Here is a 25,681-nt window from a genome sequence, read left to right on the forward strand (position 1 = left end):
TAAGATGATGTGAGAAATAAAGGATTGGTATAGAGATGATGAAAAGTTGTGTTAGGGAGCATGAGGATGGAGAGGGATAATTGTGGTGCAATCTGTAGTGATAATGGTAGGAGATGTAAATGATGATGGGGAGGAATATAATGAAGGGGGGTATAAATATGGTGGTTGAGGATAATGATTGTGTTTGGGTATTGGAATGAAGATGTTATAGGTATGAAGATGGTTAGGGGCAGCTCTACACTAACACATACATACATACATACATACAGCCACTCTAACCCCATAAACATACATACATATGCACATACCCACTAACACTTTACATATATAGTAGGTGCATACATGCAGTCTTACAAAATACACATACATGCACACACAGCCACTCTAACACCATACACTTACACACACATACTCACAAAGCCCCTCCAACACCATACATTTACACATGAATAGATTTTAGCCTTATTTGAGAAGGGCCCTCCTTACCCTTTGTTCGAATGGTTATGTTATATTAAACTTATTTACTGTGGAATATGATGGCTCTATAAAAACTATACATAATAATAGAAATAACCACTCTAACACATATATACATACATTCTCTCTGATAATCCATGCAGCTCACACACATCTCCCTCTTACTGTGAAAGTAATTTCTCTTTTGTAAATAACTTTGATTTCAGTAATTTAGTTAAATAAATTTGAAAAAGGTTAATTTCATAAGTTTCTTTGCATTATAGAAACCGGTGCTCTCTGTTTGTCCCAGACCATTATATGGTGTCATGGGCCAAAGTGATATTAGGAACTGTTTTCAGATTTATCTTATTTAAGACGAATGTATTTTTCAAATATACTTTATAATGCAGGGTTTGTGTCTGTTCTAAACATAAAATATGGCAGCCAGAACCCGACATGTGCAGTATGGCCAAAAAATGCCACCATGAAGTATGGGCCTCGTATTCAATTATTTCCCGGGCTGGTTGTATTTCCTAGCCCGGCCCTGGCAGGGTATATGCAGTAAACGTGTTGAAATGTATGTCAATGTGGAAGGATAGGTAGATCAATGTAAAGCCTTTTTACAGCAGTTGTTCCATTTTAAAGCTGAGCGCACATGACGACAAATTCCAGACATCCCTCGCTTGAAACAGTTGCTGAATGCTGACTTGAGGTCACTTCGTATAGATGGCTTATTGTTCTCCTTCAGGGAAACATCTTCACGCAGTAGACACAGCTGAGAACCAACAAAGCCTTCACACCAACCTCACCGCATTCCACAAATATGTTTTATACATTTTGCAGAAGAAATAAGAAAGGGGGTGATCTATATGCTAAACTTGAGGGTAAATGGCCAACTCTTAGGGTCACTAAGACCGCTTGGATTCTAGTCCTATTTCATGCTGTCTCAGCATACCAACTGGTGCTATTCTCCCTGATATATCACAGCTGTACTGGCCATTTTTCAATCAAAAAAACATTTAATCAAAGCCTGGTTATATTAAACATCTATAGTTATTATGTAAGCACATTAAAAATAGGAACTTTCCTTGGATGCTTACTTCCTATAGATTGCCCTGTCTCCTGTTAGGTGATCTATGACAGTACAGGCACCGGAGGTGTCCGTATACACGCTGTCATTTCCATTTATTCCAATAGGGGCAGAGAAAAGACCCTACACAGAAAATAAGTATTGTAGGCGGGTTTCTGAGAGTTTTGTCTTTGCGTTGTTAATTATTGTAAGAGGCATATCTAAATATACAAAAGGTTTGATAAAAAACTATTGTTTTGCGACAGTAGAAGTATCTCATAATTTCCTTTTTTTAGAGCCGTAATTGAATACCTACAATAGAATCTTTGTGATGAGTTATGAAAGGGTTAATATTTGGTGAGTCTTAGGGTCAGATCATTACGTTACCTCTCCCTTTATACCCAGCCTCACTCTCTTTTAATTTCTCTTTTCCCTCTCTCACTCCGGTTTCTTTTTTCACATACTTAGGTCCCACCTAAAATATTGTGATGCCCCAAGTCATCTCCAAAGCAGCCAGGTCATCCCTCCCCTCTCCCGTCCCGATTATGCGCAGTGCCACCTGGCCCCTGGCACTTTCTTTGTAGCCGGCATCTGCTGCGCCAGCGCCATTTCTGTCATTTGAGCTGTTGAGTCGTTCCGCGTAGAAGTTCTTGACTCCGTTGCTGTCATATAATATCCTTCTCTTGGTTAAGTCTCTGAGTGGTTTTCAGACTTCTAGAAATCCAGAGTAAAGGCGGCAGAAAATCAGAAAATCCTTTCAAACTCAGAAATGAATATTAAAGGCACATATCCTATTGCTGTTATCGCCAACGTGGTATTTTTATTTTCATAATACTTTAAGACATTATAAATCATATCAATATTTTTCTTTTGGATCAACAATTCTGGGTTGCTGTTTCAAATGAATTAATTATGTAAACCCCAAAACAGATATATCTGATCTTTTCACACATTATCATCGCAAAACTGTCAAATTTTGTATTTTTTATTTTTTTATTTCATTTATTTTTTTACTTTCATGCATCATTTACAATACTGAGCCTTTTGTATTTATTATAAGCAAATGAACCATTTAAAAATAAGTAAAAAGTAAAACAAAGTATACTTAGCTACAAAATATACAAAAACAATTAACTATAAATTTGCTCCCCCAACTTGTACAGCTCACACTATGTGAATATATATTAATTCCTTCAATCAGAGGGGTCAATATTATTATTATTATCCTTTATTTATATAGCGCCAACAATTTACGCAGCACTATATGAAGATTAAGCTGCTGGATGAAGAAGGGGTGAGACACTGATTCCTCATAATATTATCTCAATAGCTCATAAATTGATATTTAAAATTAAAGAAACTTGTTACAAATTATGGTGTTTTATTATATTATATTAAGATTTCTTAAAATATTTTTATAAAATAATATAAAATAAATATTATTATTGATGCCACCCAATATTTTACTTAGGGCCTCAAAAAAAGGAATCACTGAGGATGAAGTTAATCGTTTTATGACGCTGTCTCTCTGCCATCCTATACCCATTATAAATACACGCCTGTAGCTTTTTTATTGATGCCCCGCAGTGTGTTGTTCTTCCACCAAATGGTCCTTTGAATAATGAAAGCTTACCCTTCCTCTCCAGGGGAGACAAGTTATTTTAGACATATATAAGGCAAACATAGGGAAAAGCCTAGCAGCATTTCAGGATATTACATTACTGGGTCAAATGTATACATTTGTGAAAAGGTTATCTATTGTTACAGCAGCGCAGGAAAAACAGGTTAAGAAAATAGCAATTGTTTATTTATTTTTTTTAAATAAGCTTGCCATGTTAAAAAAAACTTAACATAAATCAGATGAGCATGAAAACCATATAGCAATCATATACATTTATAAGGTTGTTTAGTTATTTTGTAAGATATCTGTAATCGTTTTCCCCTGGAACTCATTATGTTAGGGACATTTTGGGAAATCAGTGTATGGTTAAGTTATAAAAATGTTAGAAAGACCAAAATGTATACATAAATGAGACTATCATAAGAGACCGGCTGCGTTCCGGTCAATAGTATGAGCAGAAGAGGTGTATATCTATATATATATATATGTGTGTGTGTGTGTGTTCCTAAAATACCTTAGAAACTAATATAGATGACAAGTTTCCATTAAATTAAAACAAATATATATATATTGTAATTATCATCAAATCTTTATACTGCAATATACTTAATGGTTATCTTTTGCTTCATTTTATTTTATGATTTATTCTGCATTTTCCCAATAAAAAATGTAGAAACATACAATGAAGCAAGAAATATTTCCTGAAACATAGGATTAGTGTTTCAGTGATCCGAGTCATAACAAACATGAGGTTTTTAATTACCTCTGCAGGGTAATTGAAATCTAAGATGTTTGATTCATTAAATTCTGAGGGTGTCTTAAGAGCAACTCCCTGAGCACCATGCTGACACAACTCTATCTTAATTAGCAACTGACTGGCCCTCTTCTTCCCTGTTTCAACTATCCCTCTGACAAGGAATGGCCGATGATGCTAATTGGTTTGGCTGGCCAGGAAACAATAGATTCTGCAAAATAGCTAATGTTGCGTGTACTTTGCACTCACATTCTCACAAGGGTCATTGGAAAGACCAGGGACGATTGGGAAGCATCTCAAACGACAGATCGACCCTCAACATCAAGGCTGCGTAAGAAAGATAATTAGTAGTGACGGAGGCCTTAGAAGCAGTTATAAAGGTGGTTTTTCAAAGCTCAAAAGAGGGTTTTTCCCACTCAAAATCTTAAGCACTAAGGACAACCAGTGGGGGGGGCTAACATTGGGGACTAATTTGACTTTAATCAGGAAAGACTGTAGGGTAATAAGTTTAAGGTTTATTCACAAGATGAAAGACTGGCACATAAAAGAAATTAAGAGACTGGTTTAACATTAGCGTAATTACGAGGACCGGCTGAATTAACCCTTTGTGATCAAAATGTGAAATTAAGAACTTTATTTTCATCAGTGATAGCAAATATTCCTGCTATAGATCCAATCTCATCTTCACTATTAAAAAACAAAACGAATACCAATAGGCATATGACTTTTACCTGTCATACGCCTATTTTTACCAACGAGACAACCGTGAACAGAATTAGAAAGTGCTCCTTGCTAATTTCAATAGGAGTGTTCTGCTGCCACTGATTGGCTGATCACTGAGCGATCACTCAGGTTCCTCCGCAGCTACAGACCTTTCTACTGAGTGCCATAATGTGACACGATATCTTCCTCCAAAGGACATGGGCGCTGGGTACAGCATGTTATGCTTTTCATAATAAGTTGGCTAACTTGGCCTTATAATGCAGAATTGAATCCATACTTGGAAGGTAATTATAATCATAATAACAATCATATATATTCACCTAAAAATAGCCAAGCCAATAGGCTTCATCTACAGAGAATATGGTTTGAAAAAACATTGTTTTTGGATTAAGATAGTTAATTGGTTTGCGTGATGTATGCTTAAAATACTTGTAACAATGTATACTACCAAGGTAATGCTGCATTTCTCTATTACTATCCGGCTTGATCAGCGAATATATAGAGCAGTCTGCAGATGGCCCTATTAGAGGGATTAGTTCTGGGTAAAGAAGCACAATGAAAAAGCACTGTTTTATCAGGTCAGTGGTCTTTGAAGAAGAATCCCTGGCACCCAACCTGTCGGGGAGTCATGTGGCTTTCAGTTCCTGGTGTTTAGGGCAAATTCAGGTCAGACATTAAAGGCGGTTTAAAATTCCGAGTATTCAAAGCAAGGGTGACTTAAGTTTTACAATAAGTTGCTTCCTCTGTTAGCAATACATTGCCCCAAATAATAGATTTTCACAAATTTTTTATAATTTAAACCGTAGCAATGCATACCATTCAAATGAAGTATTAACCTTGTTCTTAATAATTACGGTAGCGTCAAATACCGAGTTAGCATTGAGGCCTTGGCCACAAAATACAAATTATTCCTGTATATGTCACAAAAACTATATTTCCCTTTATAGTAAAAAGAATAAAAAGCAATTTTGTATGAATCAAAGGGTTTATGTAACGCTATTTTGTATCCTTTACCGATGCCCAGAGCCGTACAGCTGTTGTTGAACTTCGGCTCATATTTTTCTGGTCAGCCATTGATTTCTTTGAGAGCTGGTCGGGTGTCACTTAATTTGCAGCGAAACAACAGTTGGAATGTTACAGACGGGAATCCACATTCCGAGAACGTAATAGGCCTGCGTTTAAGGAAGAAATATCCTCTACAGTGGCAACCATCGGCATCCACCGATTTTCTTTGGACAAAGAGGACAAAGCAAAGATCAAAGTGATAATTCTTTCGGTTTGTCTGCTCTCATGTACTTTTTCACTTCTACGATGATTCCCTTTATGTCTAGCAGCCATTCACATTTTCTTTTAATTCAAATCGCCTAAACATCCTGACTTTTTTTGGAAAGCTAGTGAGAGCCTATTTTTAGATGAAGAAGGTAGGAAAAGAAAAGAAGAGTTTTGGTTCAGAAGACATTTTCCTACAATTCATTTTGTCCAATTTGCACTCCTTTTTTACAGTTCCTTTAACCCCTTCAGTCCTGGGGTTGTTTAGTACCATAAAGCCTGTGCCTTTCTTTGCCATTTTTACCATATGTGAGTTTTTAGATTCACATTTTCAGTGTTTGATGAACTCACACATATTACACTTTTTTTAAAAAACAAAACATAGAAGCATGCAAAAAGTAATATTTGTAAGTGATAAAAAATCATTTTTTGCAGTTTTCTTAGAATTTCTTCTTCACAGTAGGTTCCAATGATGAAAAATGAACTAATTTATGTTTGGCAACATGCGCAGGGTACATACAGGGTAATATTAATAAAGATAGATGGATAGCACTCCTTTTTCTTTTTTCCCTTTGTGTGAAGAGGGAGAAGCGAATGCCCAATCCAGCATTCTTAATGTAATGTTCTTCGGTCAACAGGAAGCCAGCAATGCTGTCAGTATGGTACATCCTAGGAGGTTTTCCGGTACGTCTATAGGGGACTGAAGGGTTTTTTTTGTTAAAATCTTTCATATACACTCTGAGGAATGAAATATATGGGTTGGTGATGTAAGCCACTGAGAAGTGATATTCTGATATCTTGTTGCCCTTTATGTGTGCAGTGTTCCATACCGCTCTGGCACACAAAGGATTAAATATGTTACGTAGGTTATTCACATTTCTTTTGTCATTCACGTCCAACACTAAAATATTTTCCTGATCATATTGCTGGATTTCCTCCCGATATGTGTTTTTCTTGAGTTTTGCATTGGAAAAGGGGCACCCAAACTTAATAAAGGTAACTGAGCGCCTTCATGGCTTTGACATATGAGAACTTTGTCAAGCTCTGTTCCGGCAGCCAACAAACTATGTTTCAGGCAAATTTCCACAATTTTGGTAGAACATGTTGAAAACCCAAACTGCCAAATTGCAATGCCTACTACTCCAATATCAACATTAGCATTGAGCTGGCTTCCTCAAAAGAAAACATTGATTTCAGTCCTTTTGATTGATTATGTGTTACACAGCCAGGGTTTGAGTAAAGGGCTGGTTTGTGCAGTGATGATGTTATTTGTGCTGTACTATACTTTGCTACCCCTGAAGCAATGGACAAAGAGGGTGACATACGGCTTTAAGTAGACGAGTGATATTGCTGTCATAAGAAAGATGACCGGCCCTGCTATCTGCCAGAGACTTCTTCTTGTTGGTCATTTTATGATCCCTCACCAAGCACTATTAGGCTTCACCTGTTTACATTGATCCTTCATGAAGTAAACACTGCTCCACCACAAAAACCTAGTACTTTATACATATGTATAAACCCTATGAATCCTATAAACCCCGGGTGTTATTTAGCAGCTGATGGAGATGGCAATTTATGGGATATTCCAAAGAAGGTTCCTCTTCTGGAGGCTTGAGGTATGACGGTACTTTTTTTTAGCTGACCGCTTGATCTACCAATCGCTGTTTATTTAATGAAGCCATTATGAGCAAGAAGCGCATTTATGAAAGTACCCTTTCATACAAATCAAACATTCTGAACTACTGAGAGAGACACAAGAGGAAGAAAGGAGGACAGAAGGATTGTGATCCCAAGAATGGACACCAAGCAACTCATAAAAACTAATTTTTTCATAAAAGCACAGACAACATTCTTTATTAATCACTGAACATGATAAACTCAAACAATCGCTGAGAAATAAACTTTTCGTACTTGGTGGGTGTGTATAAAATATCTGTATTCAATGTGTGCTTTGTTGCATTGATCAAAGTACAGGGTATCATTATATAGGCCACATAGTTTCACCTATACTGCTATTTCAGTCTAGTTAGCAGTACATGCCGCAGATGAAAGTGAATTAGTAATATCCTTTTCACTTGAAAATTATTTTTTTTTATATTTTTAGGCAATGAAATCCATGAGTTGGGGAGTCCTCATCTTTATTTAAACTGTGCAGGTGATTCCCTTTGGGTGCGTTGTACAGTAAAACAATCCTTGATTTATATGTGCAGCTTGTGGATAAATAATCTTATATCGCCGGGCCCCCTTTCCCCTATGTTTGCACATCTGTATATGCCTTTGTGGAAAAGGAAATTTTGTGTGAATAGGAAATTGTTTTAAACGTCCGGGAAAAGAGATCTTCAAAGAACTTTGTTTAAAAAATACATTTTACTTTTCCTCCCTTTCCATCCATTTAAGTTGGTTTATATACATCATATGGCTTAAAGGAATTCTTCATGGTGACTGGATCGTAATGAGACAGCTGCCTTATCTTGTTGAAAGATTAGCGTAATCAAAGTTCCATAAAGTCACGTTGTCTGCCAAGAAACCCACCATAAAAAAAATACCCGGCTAATCTACTGCTAGTATTCCGTAAAAATAGATGCCTCTACATTGCTATCACCTCCAGTATTACAACAACAGTAATTACCTTATTTGCTCAATTATAAGACAAAAAAAAATATTTTGAAAAAACTCCCTCGTGTCATAAAAGGGGGCGTCTTTTATTTCGACCTTAGATCCACTCCACTGATCCTCCAATGTAGCGTTTCTGCCGAATCGGCACTCACGTGACCTCACCACTAAGGGTGTATGGTGCATAACACAGCGTGATCTCCCACAGTCCTACCTATCACTCTGTGTTCCTCTTTACAAGTTGTGGAGAGGAGCTAGTTTATTGAGGGGCAAATCTTTGTGGACTACATATCCCATGATTCTCAGGTTGCCTTAAGATTGGCTGAGCACCATGGACCATGGAGGAGGTGCTTCTCATCTCTGAGCCACTGACTGATAGGCCGGTGCGTGTACAAGATTTTGTACACATGAAATATGAATTAAATTGCCACCCCACATTACTACACCAGTCCTACCCCCACATTACTGTACATAAATGTGTGTATGAGTGAGTGTCAGAGTGTAAGTGTGCATATGAGTGAGTGTCAGTAAAAATCTGTTTGTTCGGCATTGTAATGATTAAACAATGTTTTATGGGAAACAATGATTTAGATTTTTTCCCTCATCTTATATTCCGGCCTTTATTTTTTCCTTTCAATAAGATCCAAAGTTTGGGGAGTTGTCTTGAAGTACGTGTCCCTTACTGTTGTTGTCCGTATGGCCCTTGTGTATTGCACCGGTTGTAGGTCTGCACTTGTGTGTTCTATGTTGTTAAGTTAAACATTTGCACCTTGGCCATGCACTTGGAAATGGTGAAATGTCACCTGCGTTTTTGTACACATGACCCTTACTTAAACAAAATAGCGGGTTAGAAAGATACTTCCATTGTACTTCCTGTCAGGACTGCGCCCAAATGTACGATGGACAAGCTTTCAAGCTGCTTTTTAAGACATCGCAACAGCTGTTAGGCCACCACTGTGTGGTTTCTGTTGTGAAATGCTACCATGTGTTAAGGACAGTACACGCTTGCATAGTTTCAATTCTTCTGTATAGTGATGCTATTAGACTTCATATGACTCAATACTGACATTGTTCTATAAGTATTGAATGATATTATGTTATATCTACTCAAGAAGCCACCTGAAACTGTTTCTTTCTTATTTGGTGTAATTGACGGCTAGTGGCCCCTTCATAGCCTCTACTTCTCTATTTGCACAGAGTTCCAACGATGCCACACTAAATGTGGAGAGCAGAACACTATCATGTTGGTGGGACGCCTCACCTCAGGACCAATGTTTAGCATTAACTGTCTCTTCAAAGTGTATAGCGTGACTTTATTAAGACTCAGGAAATACAGTTATAGACGGTGCGGATAGAAATCTTCAGAATGTTGAATCCCTTGAGGTATCCACATGAATTATTTGTGCTGGATAAACAAGCTTTTACTGCCAGCAATGGTACAGATAGCAGGGAATTCTGTCTGTTTGTTGCCTCAAAGTTTCACTGCCGCTGTCAATCAAATTGTGTTATGTTTGTGGCCGTTTATTTTGTATAGTTGATAAACAGGTGCTTCCTTTACATTTGGAAAGGTTCATATGTGAATTTAGTTTTATGTCTGGAGATTTCAGCTGAAATCACATGGAGTCCAACACAAGTGGCGCTATGTTTACTCATCTGTGCCAAGACTGACAGCAGATACTTCCAAGTTCTCACAGTTGGCCTGGGCTGGCCTTGCAACAGATGTCAGAAGGACAAGAGGACCATCTCAGAAAAGGTCATGGCATGTTAAAAATATATGAAACTACACTTCGCTTAAGTTAATGGTCAAAATTCTACACGGCAACATTTTGTGGTAACCTTCTAGACAAACACCAATGTTTCTACGCACACATCATCAAGTCGTGTTTGCTAGTACTTGCAGTTCTCTGTCTGCAGCTCTATGGGATTAGAGTCGGCTCATCGCCTAAAACAAAACTCAAAATGTTGCCTGTTTGTTACCTATTGTACTTTAACAAAGGCCACAATATTTGTTTTAATCTTTTTCAGTAATCATTTCACACTAAAATAATAAAGAAATGTAATAAATATTCTCTTTATGAAGTATAGATTGCCTAAAACCCCCATCACTACAACCGTATTGCACATACACCCAAATCCCTCTTTTTTGGGGTGTCCAATGGAGCTGATAACACCAGCTTTTTGTTATCATATTTGATAGGTAATTTTTTTACTCACTTTATTATGTTTTGGGAGAATCCACATTTCCGTGTGGTTCTTATTTGTACAGATAGTCATGTTTTTAAATCCCTTATTCTGCTAGGATTGCTGATTCTGGGCTGTGGGCCAATGACTTCATGTAAACAATTTCTCTGTTACTTTGTAACATTTTAGTATGGGGACAATTACCATTGCTTGTTATGTGGACCCATTAGCTATTAGGCGTTCCCTTAAATGTGATCACTATTGTGTAACAAGCCGAACAGACGGTTGGGGACACATTGCCTACTGGATACAATGACTTTGCATCTACTAGATTCTCTGGATTGGTCTTGTAGGATCCTTGTGATTAGCTTTAAGTCTTGCTTCTATAAATTATTTATTATGTTTTAGTCTTTGGAAGTTACTCTAATGTTGTATTTGTGTTTGAGCATTTTCTCCTTTTTTGACTGATATTCCTGAGCTTTCCTATAATAGAATGTGAATCTGTCATATTTTTCACAAAAGTTCTATAATGCATACAATTCATTGAAATATCATAATAAAACTTTGAAAGCATTGGATCGTCGGAAGAATGTATGTTTTTAAAGTAGCTGGTGATTTCCTAGGTCTGAGAGTACACTACTCTGCTTTAGTGAAAAGGTTCGAAATGGGTACGATATGAGCTCGACAGATTATACAGCATTATGTGATGGCATTATAAAACAATTAATAATAATAATAATAATAACACTGGTTAGGTGCAACTGAGAAGAAACATAAATGCCTCTGACTGATCACAATGTTTTTCCTAATTGTCAGTAATTATCAGGCACTTTTGTAATTATGTTGATTACATGGAATAAGCAACACAATAATCTTCAGTTTCTTGCTGCGCCCCTGAAATTCCTCTTTAAATCAATGGCACATATTTTAGGTTTAGTCGCCCCTTTAAAGCATGTGATACTGGCAGCTCCCACATGCAGCACAACATAAAATAGCAATTTTTACGCTATTTGTTATAAACACATAAGTAATATATTGTATATAGGTGTAAAAATTTTAATCATTAACTAGAATGCGACGGTTCCAGATCTGCATAAAACATCTAATCTCAAGATTGTAAGCTTGCGAGCCGGGCTCTCTCCACCTAATGTATCGGTTTGTCTTAGTCTGTCAATTCTCGTCTTGTCATACCCCTTGAATTTATGTATTGTATTAAGCGCTGCGTAAATTGTTGGCGCTATATAAATAAAACAATAATTTATATTAATAATAAGAAGAAAAAGAAGGAGGAGCCAAACAGATGTTGATGTCTTCTTAGACCACAAGACTAACTTTTTGAACTTTTTGCTAAACCATTGTACACACATATTGGGGGAAAGTTTTATGCTGTGTTGGTTTATGTATATCTTTATATTTCAAGTGTACTTCTGGATTGTCCTATTTAAATGGCGTATTATGAAAGGAAATGGAACCAGATGACGCTATACATTGACCTAGATTAGAAGAATGGGTGATTGATAAATAGCTATAAGGAGGGTACTTAGAAAAGCCAGTCTTGAGTCTACTGTTTTATTTCTGGTTCTCCCTTACAAAGGGTCGGTGAAGCATACCTGGGAAAGTTTTTAACTCAGCTGACCTGGAGAAGCTGGAACATCTTAACCTTTAAGAGTCTAATTGAACAGATTCTGTATAATCAGACACAAATTTGTACACTGTGATCTCAGTCTACTTAGGAACCCCTATTACGTTATAGATATCCGGGTTTTTGCATTGTCTTTGACTGTGATTTCCTCAATAATCTCCATGTAGGGAACTTTGCAAATGATTGTAAGGCTTCTGTAATAGAGTTTGTAACCCTAGATGGTGTGACCTCTAAATTTCCGTTCATTTACTCTAAGACCATTAGATTAGTAGGAAATACTTCCAATCTCAGGCTGGAATCCTAAGAGTTCCCAGGTACGTCGGTCCTTCTAATACCTGCTTGATTAAATTGAGCTGGGTATAGGATATTTCCCATTGAATAATTACACAACGAGGAGGTCTGTCTTTAATCATACAGCTAACGTGAAAGTAGGGTGGCCATATTGGCCATTTTTTCCAGGACTATTTTTTATGTGTTTGCTGACAACACCCATAAAGTGCTTCCTTGCATTATGGGGGATGTATACATTTGATTAGATAAGTGATTTCCTTACACATACTGCAAAACAGTAGATGCTGATCGTCAATATGTAAACATTATATTATATGTAAACATATAAAAACTTAAGTCAGGTTAGGGCATGCATAAAAAAGGAGAGGTAGTCTCCCAGTAATGATGATAGTATCAAACCTTTCAATGTACAAGTGACTAAATAAATCACACTCAAATACCAAACCAAAGGTTTCAGGGGAAGAGTGGCTACAATTAGCCCAGTGGCAAGTGGCCCAGTGATAAAACAAAACACATTTACAGAAAGGGAACGCACAGTAGGCCAGCAAAAGGAGAACAGAAAGAATCCAGTCAAGATGCAAATGTTTCTGTACTAGACTCCCTGGTGGATATGCTGTGAATTGCAAATAAAATCCAAGCAAATGTTTCAGATGTTGGCCCAAAATTATAAAATTATAGCAGGCAAGGTGGCAAACAGGCCCCCTACACTTACCAACGCTACCCTGAATCAATCTTTTTTTATCTTGGCATTTCACCAATTATTAAAATTACTGGAATGAAAACTCAACGAGAATGTAAGTTGTACTGAGCATGTGCAAGAAGTGTACTGAAGTATGCTTTCTGTTTTTCAATAGAAGCAGCTGGGGGAGGAGTCTCATTTTTTACTTCAATAAATAAAGACCGATCTACATGCAGAAAAATGCACCGAGTTCATAGAAAATGCATTTAACAAATAAGGATAGATTGCTCATTTAAACCCTATTATGAAGAGGAACTTTTTTTTACCATTTCAGTGCTGGTACATATTTCATTATTAAGATAACGTAAATCCAGGCTACCTCTGCAATACATAAATCTTGCTGATCTACATAACTCTAATTTACAATTCAACAAACGCTGAGTAAATACTGGCTTAACAGAAACAAAAACAAATCAGCGGTCTTAACAAATATTGGTTATAGCAAGACTAAATTAAGGGGGGGGTGTGACACTTTTTTACGGCTTGTTTACCTAAATTGAGCTTAATTTGACAATTACTTTCATCTGAATTGAGTGCCCAGATGTTGGCTTTGATCTTATTGGGCTGGCAGAGGTTAGACTTGGAATCAGCTCTCGTCGTGGTTAGGAGATACACTCAGTAAACGTGTGCTGGGCTTTGAGCGGTTAGCGCTTGTTATTTGGATTTGTGCCCTGGGAGTTGAATGGGTCATTGAACGCAGCTCCATGTTTCTAAAGCCACATTTAGTAACGAAAGTGTTCAATTCAGCAGCAGGTAGTTCTTTTTCAGCAGATTCATTCCCATACTTACCAACCAATTACTGTACATAAACTAGACACATATCGTCCGTTAGTACATAAAACTCATGAAACAGCATGTTATGTTAGAGAATATAAGTAGACCAAATGGTATAGGAAAGCTATGTCATAAATGATGTATTTATTTATTGTATTCTGCTATTCACATTCTGGAATTCATTTTGTATCTTGTAATAAAATCCTGCCCTTTTCATGCAATCTTATAAAAAAAAAAACATGGCTTACCAACATGGCTGCCTAGATTTGTACGTGAAGAATGCTAATTCACTGCTCACAGATACAACTGCTGACAATTAGTTATTTGCATTGGAAATCAGTGGGATTTTATTCATCTTTTTTTACCTTTTTTCAAAGTACAACATGTTCATGAAAAAATGCAAAGTTTTACCTTTTTTTTTTTTTTTATATCCTTTGTTTTTGGTGCTTTTTATTTGTAGAAAGCCCCGAAAGGATTAATTAGACATTTTGATTGAGTTATTGTACTGAAATATCCACTGCAAAAGAAAAGCAACATCACAGTCTGCACTGATTATTCCATTATGTAAAAAGAATGCCAGCTCATGAAAACGGACAATCTACAAAATGAATAATAACATGAACATACGTTAAGGCTGCTACAGGAAGAGCTTACAATCTATTGTTGTTGTTTTTTTTTCATTTATATAGTGCCACGCAATCGCACAGAGCTTAATTTAACATATACTTAGACTATAAGCTCTTCAGGTGATTTTCCTAAAATATTCCATTTTTCCACAGTCACTATGTATGTACACTACTTTACTTATCACACCCATTGTACAGCACTACGGAATTTGATGGCGCTATATAAAACATTAAATAATAATAATAATATGAAAGCATTTATTGTATACCATTCTATTATACTGTTAACTGTAAAGCGCTAAATAAATCAAGTAAATCTATTAGCGCTCAATAAATACAAATGTACATTGAGCCTTTTAATAAAATTAATGCATTTTTCTTAAATACAGCAAATTATTGAAAAAACTAAAATAACATGCGATATACTGCCGTCCCTGTGGTTACCCGTTAATGATCTGCTGTACGTTTACTTCTAGAAAAAAGGTGATTTTTATATAAAAAGGCCTGACAGCCACAACACATTTAATATGGCCCACGTTGGTTGTATTGTGATGTAAAAGTAACGTTACACTTGTTACATTTTATAAAAATGTCATTTTTTTAATAATACCCCCTTGAGTGTCTTCAAGATAGGATCATATTAGCTATTATTGTAAGGAGTTCAACGTATCCGTTGAGTCACAGGTGGATAAAGCTATTAAAAAGTATAATAGACCCTTTGAAGGATGCGGTGAAAAAAAGTTACACAAATAAACTCTTTCTGTGTGTGCCAGAACCTGCGCGCTTTCCCCGAGAGGATCGGCGTGCCTTTTGTGTTGCAGTTTGATAGGACCCAAAGTGGACAGAATCCAGACGGAACAGAACTTAATATGTAAAGCAGATTTCCCTTCCAGTAACGTAAAGCCATCAACACGCGGTTAAGCAGTTTAACAGTTGATATGCTTGTGTTTTATGTTCAAAAAGCTGTTTTCCAACACTGTGTTGGAAAAGCAGCCAACCATCAGAAGTGGCAGGCATTCCTGAAACTCAGCACGGCTCATCGACTTTGCACAAGACCAGAAAGCCTTACACCTATAAGACGCCTCTTAAATATGACTCCAGGTTAAGGCGGCGGTTCAAAGTCATTGCCACCCTTTGACAGCACTTGTGAAATTTCTAGGTGGTCCTAATTTATAAAGTAAAAATACAGTGCCTTAGTGTTCCCCGTGACGGGTGAGCTGACAAGCTGATTCGTGATAGGTGTAGGACACAAGAGGAGAAGGTTTCCGACGTTTTTCAGGAGGACTACTTTGCTCTTACTCCTGCAAGTGCCATGTAGGTCATATCTCTTTTTTCTCAATTAATCTAGGATCCCCATTATTCAAGATTTTATTTTAATATCTATGTATAAGCAAAAACTTATTTCAGAGACAGGAACATTCCCAAGATTTTGTGTTGGGGTGCACCTCCTGTTATAGATATATAGTGGGTATAACTTATTTATGGTCCAGCTGAGCTTGGCTTTGTCTCACGGCGACTTCCCAGCAACCAGGACCTAAAGCCCAATGATAACAATTCATCAAACTTTCCCCTACCTTTTCTGTGATTCCTTTTTGTTCATAGACATGTAGTATCACGTCGCTGGCTGGGAGCCCAGGGCCTGGAGCGACGGCCCCGTTGTGTCCTGTTTTTGTCCCTGTTCAGTATAATTTCCCAATAATACATTTTTGTGGGGTATCTATTGTTTTAATGATTTGTTTGCAGGGAATTCTGCGATTTGTTTAATGTAATCGATCATGTAATAGAAAAACATGTTTTTTTTAGGACAGTCCATAGGTTTATCTGTGTAATACCAAGATGAGATTGTACGGTGTATTATACACTGGTAGAATCATGATCGGTTTTTATTTTGGTATTAATTTATTTTGTTCTATTCATTGAATTAATTTCAATGACATTATTATTTTTATTTTTAATACTGATAAATTAAATCTTCTCGTAGCATGATGTCTGCTAAATCTTCAAAAATACTCTTTTTACCCACATTTCACCCTAAAGTCAAATGAATTTAATGAGCAAGGATATTGGGAAATACAGATTTATTTTCTATATACAAGAGACTGGAGCACAGCAGCCAAGCTCCAAGACTTGAGTTGATACAAGAACAAAATGTTTTTACGACAATCTTGTCACTTTGACAACAAGCAAAAGGATTTAACACCCAGCAAAGCGACAGATGGATGTGGGAACATCTGCCCATTGTCATGCGTCTTAAAGGAAACTTTGACAGGCAACTCCGTGCTAAATATGATTCCATTCCAAAAAGGCCACCCATAAACAAAATCAAAATGTCTGTTATGACTACAAAATTCCTTTCTCCAATTTACATCACTAATGCAGTTTAAAAATACCAGATTCAGGCAAGGAATTCAGCAAGCTAAGAAAAACACACTTTAGCGCTGAAAATGACAGCAAATGTTCTTCTCGCGTTACACACATTGGTTAACACTTTCATTGCCCGATCACCCTTATTATATTAGTGCTACAGAATCTTCTGGCGTTCTAGAAATAAAATGTAATGTTATGCAATTTTCAGCCATTTGGTGCTTAAAGGACCAGTCATGTGCACATGTATAAATATTTTTTTCCCTGTAGGAAAGCATAATGTTTTGAGGGAGAAACGCTATACTTTGAGATGAAGCCCTTCTCTTTTTCATGGATCAGTGCCCCAATCGCAAGGGTTGGTGCTTTTACTTACGGCGTATACTGATGTCAGGAGGCAGCTACTGGGAGAGTCAATGTGCGCCGTTTCTAAAAGAAACAATGGATGGATTACAGGGATGGATTACAGGGATGGATGGATGGATTGCAGGGATGGATGGATGGATTGCTACTTGGTCTTTTAGCTTCACCTTTGAATCCAGTTGATTTCTATACAAACATGAGTTTTGCAAGGCACCTAATGAAATTATATATTTTCTGATGTCTCTTTTCTAATGTTGAGTGCCACATAACCCTAGGGCACCTAAGCTCAGGGGCTGGAAAACATCAACTGAAATATGCAAAGCTAGGGGCTGCTGTGTGGTTCAGATACTGGATGGCGAGGTCCTGTTCAACAAAACACAATACTCATAGGGGATGCTCGTAGAAAGTGCTTTTCTCAAGATAGCCGTGACTTTAATGTAGCTATGCTATGCATATGTTTTATATGTGTCATTGGTAAAGGAGCCATCTACCCTACAATATTCTAGAATTCCAGCTAAAATCATTGGAGATGTTTAATGTTTTAAGTACTTTTTTTCATGGCTTAAATATCTTCTCTGCCTTTATTCTTTCAAGCACTTAATTAAAACATCAATGTATGTTAGTCTCTAAGCAAAACAAAATTCAGACGTATTTTTAAATAAATATGACACATTAAAAATGTGAATAAACTAACTACTGTATTTACTGAATTTTTCCTAACCTATAGATCACTTTACCAATAATGTTTTTTCTTTTTTTGCTAAATGATTGCCACTTGTATCGAAGGGAAATATCTCTGGGACATGAATGATCAGTTTCATGTATAACTATACCAAACGTATTATTGTCTAAAGCCCCCCGAAGCACCCCATGCTGTTAGTGAGCTGTATGTTTCTTGTCTTCGCAGGCTGAGATGGTGCTAAAGTGTGGATACTTTTGGCTTGGATTACTGCTGGTGCCAGCTGCATGTCTAATTAGGGATGTGGTATGGAGAGCGTAAGTACTCTTTTGTCAATCAGTGTTCTGCTATATAATTGTGGGTCATTTTGGGGGATTCTGGACCACCTCCTCCATCGCATTATATTACTATGGATCTCAATGTCTGTGTTTGCATGTTGCGCATGTGTGAAATTGGCACTCGCTTAATTGTATATGTGGAACGCTTAAACATAAATCGGTCACTTTTAGACAAAAATGAGCCTGTGGTATTATATCATATTCTTCTTGTTTGGTAATAAATAATTACATAATACGCAATAGATTAATCAAAGTTTTGAATGACCCACTGGTGTACCAAAAGCCTTGGAGCTCCCGAAAACCTGACCCATGTTACAGCTCAGGCTGGCTAAAAATTAGGTTATGGCCAATAATCTCCATATGGGCGCTATAAATATGTTCAAATATGCCTTAGTTGTGCTTAGTAAATCTGACAAGGTCCAAAGCTTTGGTGAACACGGATGATGGTGAGAATAATATCCCCAAAATAATCAATAAAAATATTTTTTTTCAAAATGAGTTTTACAAAATCCAGTCTTGCAAAAACAGATCGGTTATGACCTGATTAAATCCTTATGTCCCACTGCTATAACATTGGTTAGCGTTTTTTTTTTTTATTTATTTCAAGTGATAGTGCCACAGATCTTTATTTTTTATTGTATCTATTTATTTTTGGAAATAAATTATATCATCAAATCCATTGCTTGGGGCAAATCGAAAAACGTCAAACAGTCAACCAAATAAACTGTGCAGATGCAAGTAGTGTTTTGAAGGAAACATCTGTGTGTGAAAATATTTACATAGCTGACAGTCGCTGCGAAACAATACCGTACTTTGATATTTTCTTCTACACGGTGTTCATGGGACCTTACAAAGATTAATGAATCAAGCTTTGCTACTTTTTTAAAGCTACACAGATGGAATAATTTTTCAAGGTTTCGTATGTCCCCTAAACACACATCAAAATTATTATTGTTTTTTTATTTATATGAGCACCATGAAAATACACTCATGCCCCTTTTGTACCCTATGAATATATTTTCTTTACACCCTCCTGTTTCCCACCCAGCGTTAGATATTTTTGGGTGTGGGAAATTGGCGAAATTATGCAGAACTATAATAAAGGCCTCTTGATGCCCACAGCAACATCAGCAGTTGCACCCTGTCCTGATGTCACTTCCTCTTCCTGGAAGCGCCAGGGAAGCGCTAAAAGGCACCGGCACATTGCTGCCGGGTGGCTCAAGCACACCCAACACTTCTTAGCTGTTACTCCCTAGGCGTTTGCTCCGCCTCCAGCCTCAGTTTCATGCACCTATGACATGTTTAGCGACATAACGTACACCACCAATGGCCATGTTGATTTTTGCAGTATATCATTTACGGCTTTATTTAGCAATTTCTGTTTTTTTAAAGAGTAAAACCTGACCTCGTATTTCACTCCCAATTATTTGGGGAAAGCGTTTACACATAAATGTTTTCACGCGTGTAAAAGAAGTAACTAGGAGGTATGGATTGTAAATATTTAACATAAACCAAACATAATGTTTATTTCACTGACTTCCAACAGTAAAAGTTTTACAGCTGATTTATATAAATGTAAGTTGACATAGCTTAGTCTGCTGCTGTCGGAATAATTCCTTTTTACACAAGGTTTCCATAACAATTCCCAACTAATTGATGTAACGAGCTTGTAAAACATTAGGCAACAAAGCTTATCAAGATGGATTTACTCAATATATTCACAGTCTTGGCTGGTAAGTAGGACGCAAATCATCAGCTGTACTCAGATGGATTAGTAGTTGTCGGGTAACAATAACACCGGTTTTACCAGGATAACCTTTAGTAAACGCAGCCTTTGCTACCACATCAGGAGACCTTTTAGCTCTTACAGGCTGTAAAGTAGGAAATACATTCAGCAATTTGGGGCACATTAGCCCAGTGGAAAACCCAAGATTATTTAAACAAGGTGATTCATCATCAGAATGTTAACACAAAATGTTGAAAGCAGGGGTGAGATTGTTCTTCTAAAAGATTTTGTGATGATAAGTGGAATATTGGGGCACCATCCCAGGTTATTCACTGGACGCCTCATTTCTCTGTATTAATTATACATCACGAAGAGCCAACCGGGCAAGTTTCTCCTGGATGTAGAGCTAAATAATGCAGCACTATAGGACCTTGCATACGCTCCTAGTTGTGTAGCCACATGGTGAAACAGGCTTAATTAAAGCATGTCCACCTTCCACTGGATCTTCTAAACACCTACGCCTAAATCAAGCGCTTTGACCACCTACCGTTCTTATGGAAATTGTTGCCAACATTTGAAAAATTCTAGGGATACTTTTCAGGACAGGTACATCACACCCATTGTCCCAAAGCCCCGCCCCTCTGCCCATCCCACATAATTAGCATAGTTTAGCCCCGCCTGGTTATTATGGTGCAGATTATACCACCAAGCCCCTATATTTGTAGCGCAGCATCAATATCAGACGGGTGAATTTTATCACCCTTCGTTGGGACGGGTATCAGTGGTATCAGTGGGGTCACTGTCAGTATAAGTAGAAATATAATAAGACTTTGTGCACATGAGCTTCATTCAGAGAGCTGTGTCTACAACATACAGCCGACATTAATCCACAAAAAGAATTATATCGGAAAGAATACAGCAAAAACTGAAAATCTCCGTCTTCTTCTCCGTCTTCTTCACTGTTTGGTCCCCTGCTCTCGGCATGTTGCTCTGCGCACCGCCTCCCTGGATCATTCACTCTTACACTATATGCAAACATCTCCATTCAGTCTCACACCATACATTAACACATATTTTAACACCATACACTGACACGCAGACAATACTTTAACTAATCAAACAACTTTAACTATTAGAAACAGTTAAGGCTGTAGTATATAGTAATTGAAGACTATATACTACAGCCTTAACTGTTTCTAATAGAGGTCCTATAGCAGAATTATAATGTTCATTCTATCACTTATAATTCATATGTTACATATGTTTAATCAGATTTGACACCTTTACAATTCATGGTAGGTTCAAATGGCTGGATGGAAAACAGGACAGGCCAACTCTTCCGTAAACCGACTGAATGGAGGTTCTTCATAAATACCATCAGGCTTGGACTGGCCGTCTGGCACACTGGGCAGGTGCCCTTGGTGTCTCCCACAAACTGTAATTGTTGCTTGTGTGGCTGATCCAGTCCGTTTGTGTGCATCTACCTGCCAGAAACACACAGTCACACGCCGTATAAAAACATTCTAAAGTCCACAGTGTTTATATTAAATGAAATTGTAAAAAAACACCTTTAATAAATGACTGAATACAATGGAGCCCAGTTTGTGCTTGGTTCACACAGAACGTTATCAGTGGGTTACAGGAAATAATAACAAAAGGTACTATTTTCACAAATTTGAGGAAATAAAGAAAAATATTTTTTCAGATCAAAAATTAAGGGGTATAGTTTGAGGTTTAGCGTTTGATGTGCGCAATTATGCTCTACCCCGTTACTAAAATAAATAGCACAATTCTTTGAAAATGTTATGCTACGTTTGAAAAAGACTCTCCACTACATTTTGTCCTTTTTATGTTTCTAAGTATCTGGAATCCCCAAAACTGAAAGAAATGTCCTTGAAAATAATTTCTTCAGCTGCAGTCATTTTTTTATGAAAATGACAATTGAACGGCAGATTTTCTACAGACGCAGAGGAACATAATATTTACATGAGTATTATGTGTGGTTAATGTTTCAAACCCTGCATGAATGAAACCAGATAATATTTACCTAAACACATGACAAAGAATAGAACTAAACACGGAATGCCAAGACATGGCTAGAGGACATGGCGAGTTTTAATACAAATGGATCTCTGTATGCTGTGGGGCTCAACGTATAAGCAAATGTAAGCTCTTTGGAGTACCTTGTGGATTCAGAAGCAGATCACAAGCTGGCTAGAGCCTACCATGAATTTTAAAGTTATTAATACAGCGCCTGTAACTGATATTTGCCCAGTATACCAAGGAATATAGACACGTGAAAATAGATTATATTCCTTCTAGGTGGTAAACATGTTGGAACGGGAGCCTACCCACCTTTTGTGTCTGTAGGTCCAAATTGTTATGTGAAGCACTCCTTGTTATGTCCGGTTTGTCCATTGTGCCGGGGTATAGAGTATGTATATATAATGTAATCATAATATTCCAGAATACTAAAAATCTAACAGCAAACAAATAGTTAGACTAACATTCTAATACAATTTCCCATGACTCGTGTGTTTATGTGCCACCACCAGGGCAAAGCATTCATGTCGCAAGACGTTACTGGAGCAAGTTCAGGAGATAGAGGCCAGATCTAAAGAAATGGGAAAAGCGGCCCTTCGGGACTCCAATGGAAAAAGGTAAAGTAAAGTTATATTTTTATATGTTTTGTTCTACATAGATTGTATTTATAAATATTTATATTATAGTTTGTATAACATTTTTATGTGCAAAGTTTTACATTTGCGTTATCACGATAGAGACTATAAAATGGTCCATTCATAAGAAAGATTCTGTGGGTTGCTATAGTGATAAGGCCCCTTTTAAAATGATGTAAAATAGGAATGTTTTGTTATAAATCATTTGCCGACACGCACAAATATGTCATATCCTTGCACTGTGTAGCCACATCTGGCAGCTAGTCATAGAGCTTCGAGAAGCTGTCAGCTCCCTCCGCCACCTTGGAGGAGCTCTGCATCAAGACTGGGGCCAGCGCCGCAACTAGGGTTCTGACCACCTGGGGCAAGATTGGCGGTCCTGCCGCAAGCTAACATTACGTCCGCTTCTGGAAGCAAAGCAAGAGCAAGGTCATTGCCCCAAGGTGGCTCAAGTGTGCCCCTTCTTGTCCCATGGAAGTTATGACCCTGACAGCAATAAAAGGGTTGTGTGCGTTTGTGAAACAGAAGTGTATGTTTACATGTAAGTGTGTATCTTCTGGAGGTTCTCCTCTATGTCAGGCCCCGTTATACATTTACCAGCTTTCCAATGATCCATTTAACTGGCCACGTCCACACAAACCCCCGACTACTCTTGTGTTCTGCTTCCGGCACTATGCATTCTAAGCTGCCCACAGTCCCAAGAAATGTAGCATTTGCTGGGGTGGCTGATATCTGGAAGCCTGGTGGTTGGAACTGTCTTGTACATTTGGGGCTGTTATGTTTTGAATACATAACTGTCTGGGCATAAGACAAAGAAAATGACCAAATGAAAATTTAATGTGCCAAATTCTTTATTTCTGTGACACTATAAAATCATTATTTATTAAAATGATTGTATTACTGACATAGAGTTAATTCTGGTTATGGATAATCCACTATTTTTTTGCTACTTAGGAACATTAGTAACCTCCAGCTTGTTCTATGGACAATTAGATATATTCTCCCCAGTACTCCCCAGCATTGCAGAGGTTAAAGTTTTCGGGTCAAACTGCACATAATCATCATGCTAGCTGTATGTGACCTACAACAGAGCGAAAGCATTTAAACGCCTCCTAATTACACCTAATGCTTAAAATCAGCACTTTGTCAGGTTTTTTTCATGACTGATTGCCTTTACCTTTAACCCTTTCCCTCCATTGCCTATATGAATCTCTGCGATTGTGTTTTTAACATGTTCCATTCAGTCATCTTGTGCCTACGTTGGCCAAGGAACCACAAACCTGGGTAATCGTGTTCAACGTTTGATGTTTATATTGCTGTATTCTCAACGCAGACTTTCATTTCTACTCTTGCGTGCAGAGCTCCCTCATACTCACCAGCCATGCATGGATATGATGTAACCTCCGCTCCACTACCTCCCAGGCCTCCGCAGCACTTTGTTTTTTTTCTTCTTCTATCCTAATTACTGCCAGATTTGCTGGGTGGTCCATCTGTAATCTAGATAATAGCGGAGTGCTTAAATCTGCTAGAGTGTGCAGTATGTGTCATGGTGTGGCCTCCAGAGTGTTCTTCAGAATTGAGCTCCCTTTCATCCTCTCTGTTTGCGTCTTGGCTCCTTTCACACCTGCCCCGATGCTGCATGTCCCTGGGGAGGGTCTCAAGGAGATGAGTGGTGCAGTGGGATTTCGCTCTAAAGCGTGTTTGTGTTTTAAATCTGTACCCTACAGTTCTCATGGAGTGTGTTTATCTGTGCGCTAATCGCCTCTCTCCCCCAATCCTGTTAGGGACCCCCTGCCGATATTTCCGATAGTTCTGTGTTCTAACATAAACAAGTAATCAAAGCCTTACTGCTTCTTACAATGTGCTTCAAGTATATTAGTAATGACTATTGAGCTGTATTAAGAATAATCCCCCCAAATCTCATCAGGAACGCGTATGTATAAAATGATAAAACCTTGTGCTTTACAGTAAAACATATAAAACATAATGCTGCAGGTACATTCATTGTTCTAACTATTTTTGCCTTGCAGTAAAGTATACAATATGTTGTACATCCATTGGCGTAACATAACCTAGATAAAATGCACATAAAGAGATGTTTTGGGAAGTGATGATGGGGCAGTCACCATGGAAACCATGCTCTGTATACATACCCCTAATGTTTTTACTATGCATTGTCGTAAAGTGTATACTACATGAAAAGCCACAAGGGTACATTCTGGTGTAAAGTGATGCGTAACCATAGCAACCACTGGCATTTGTATGCTCTTTGCACCAGAATTACTCATTTACACTTAACACCCGCGTTTTGATTTGGCCTTGTGTCAGTATGTACTTATAAACAGATTATATACAAGCCATACAGCATATTGTTATACCTGAGCTTTAGCTAAATGTACACAGCATATAAAACGCGATGTTATCACTATGTCGTTGCAAACGTATACAGAGAATAAAACACCGTATTATAGCCGTGCCTTATCTAAACGTATACAAGCAATAATACTTCGCTCCAGCTATCTACTGGGCACAGCATACGCAGTCAGTAACAGCATCACAGCAAAATGTAAACAGACTATAAACATGACCGCTGCGGCCCAACTAGCCCATTTGGAGTTGTGGACTACTGGAGAGGCCAGTAACCCAACAGGATGATCGATCCATAGTAAAGCAGGCCGGTGGCTGCCGCCCCAGCATGTGCCAGCCTAGTTCGCCTGGAAGAGAGTACGCCATTGTTTACAATACAGAGACATTGGTATACAGAAATAGATACCTCCC

General features: G+C 37.7%; 1 protein-coding gene across 1 annotated transcript in view; it reads left to right on the forward strand.

Moving 5' to 3' along the window:
- ATP8A2 (ATPase phospholipid transporting 8A2) overlaps positions 1 to 25,681 on the forward strand; it is a 240,413-nt gene that overhangs the window by 194,926 nt on the left and 19,806 nt on the right. The window contains exons 34-35 of the mRNA XM_053456407.1: positions 18,390 to 18,478; positions 22,781 to 22,885. Of these exons, the coding sequence (XP_053312382.1) occupies positions 18,390 to 18,478; positions 22,781 to 22,885 (194 nt within the window). The remainder of the gene's footprint in view (positions 1 to 18,389; positions 18,479 to 22,780; positions 22,886 to 25,681) is intronic.

Source organism: Spea bombifrons, chromosome 2 (genome assembly GCF_027358695.1).
Source record: "Spea bombifrons isolate aSpeBom1 chromosome 2, aSpeBom1.2.pri, whole genome shotgun sequence".
Lineage (NCBI taxonomy): Eukaryota > Metazoa > Chordata > Amphibia > Anura > Pelobatidae > Spea > Spea bombifrons.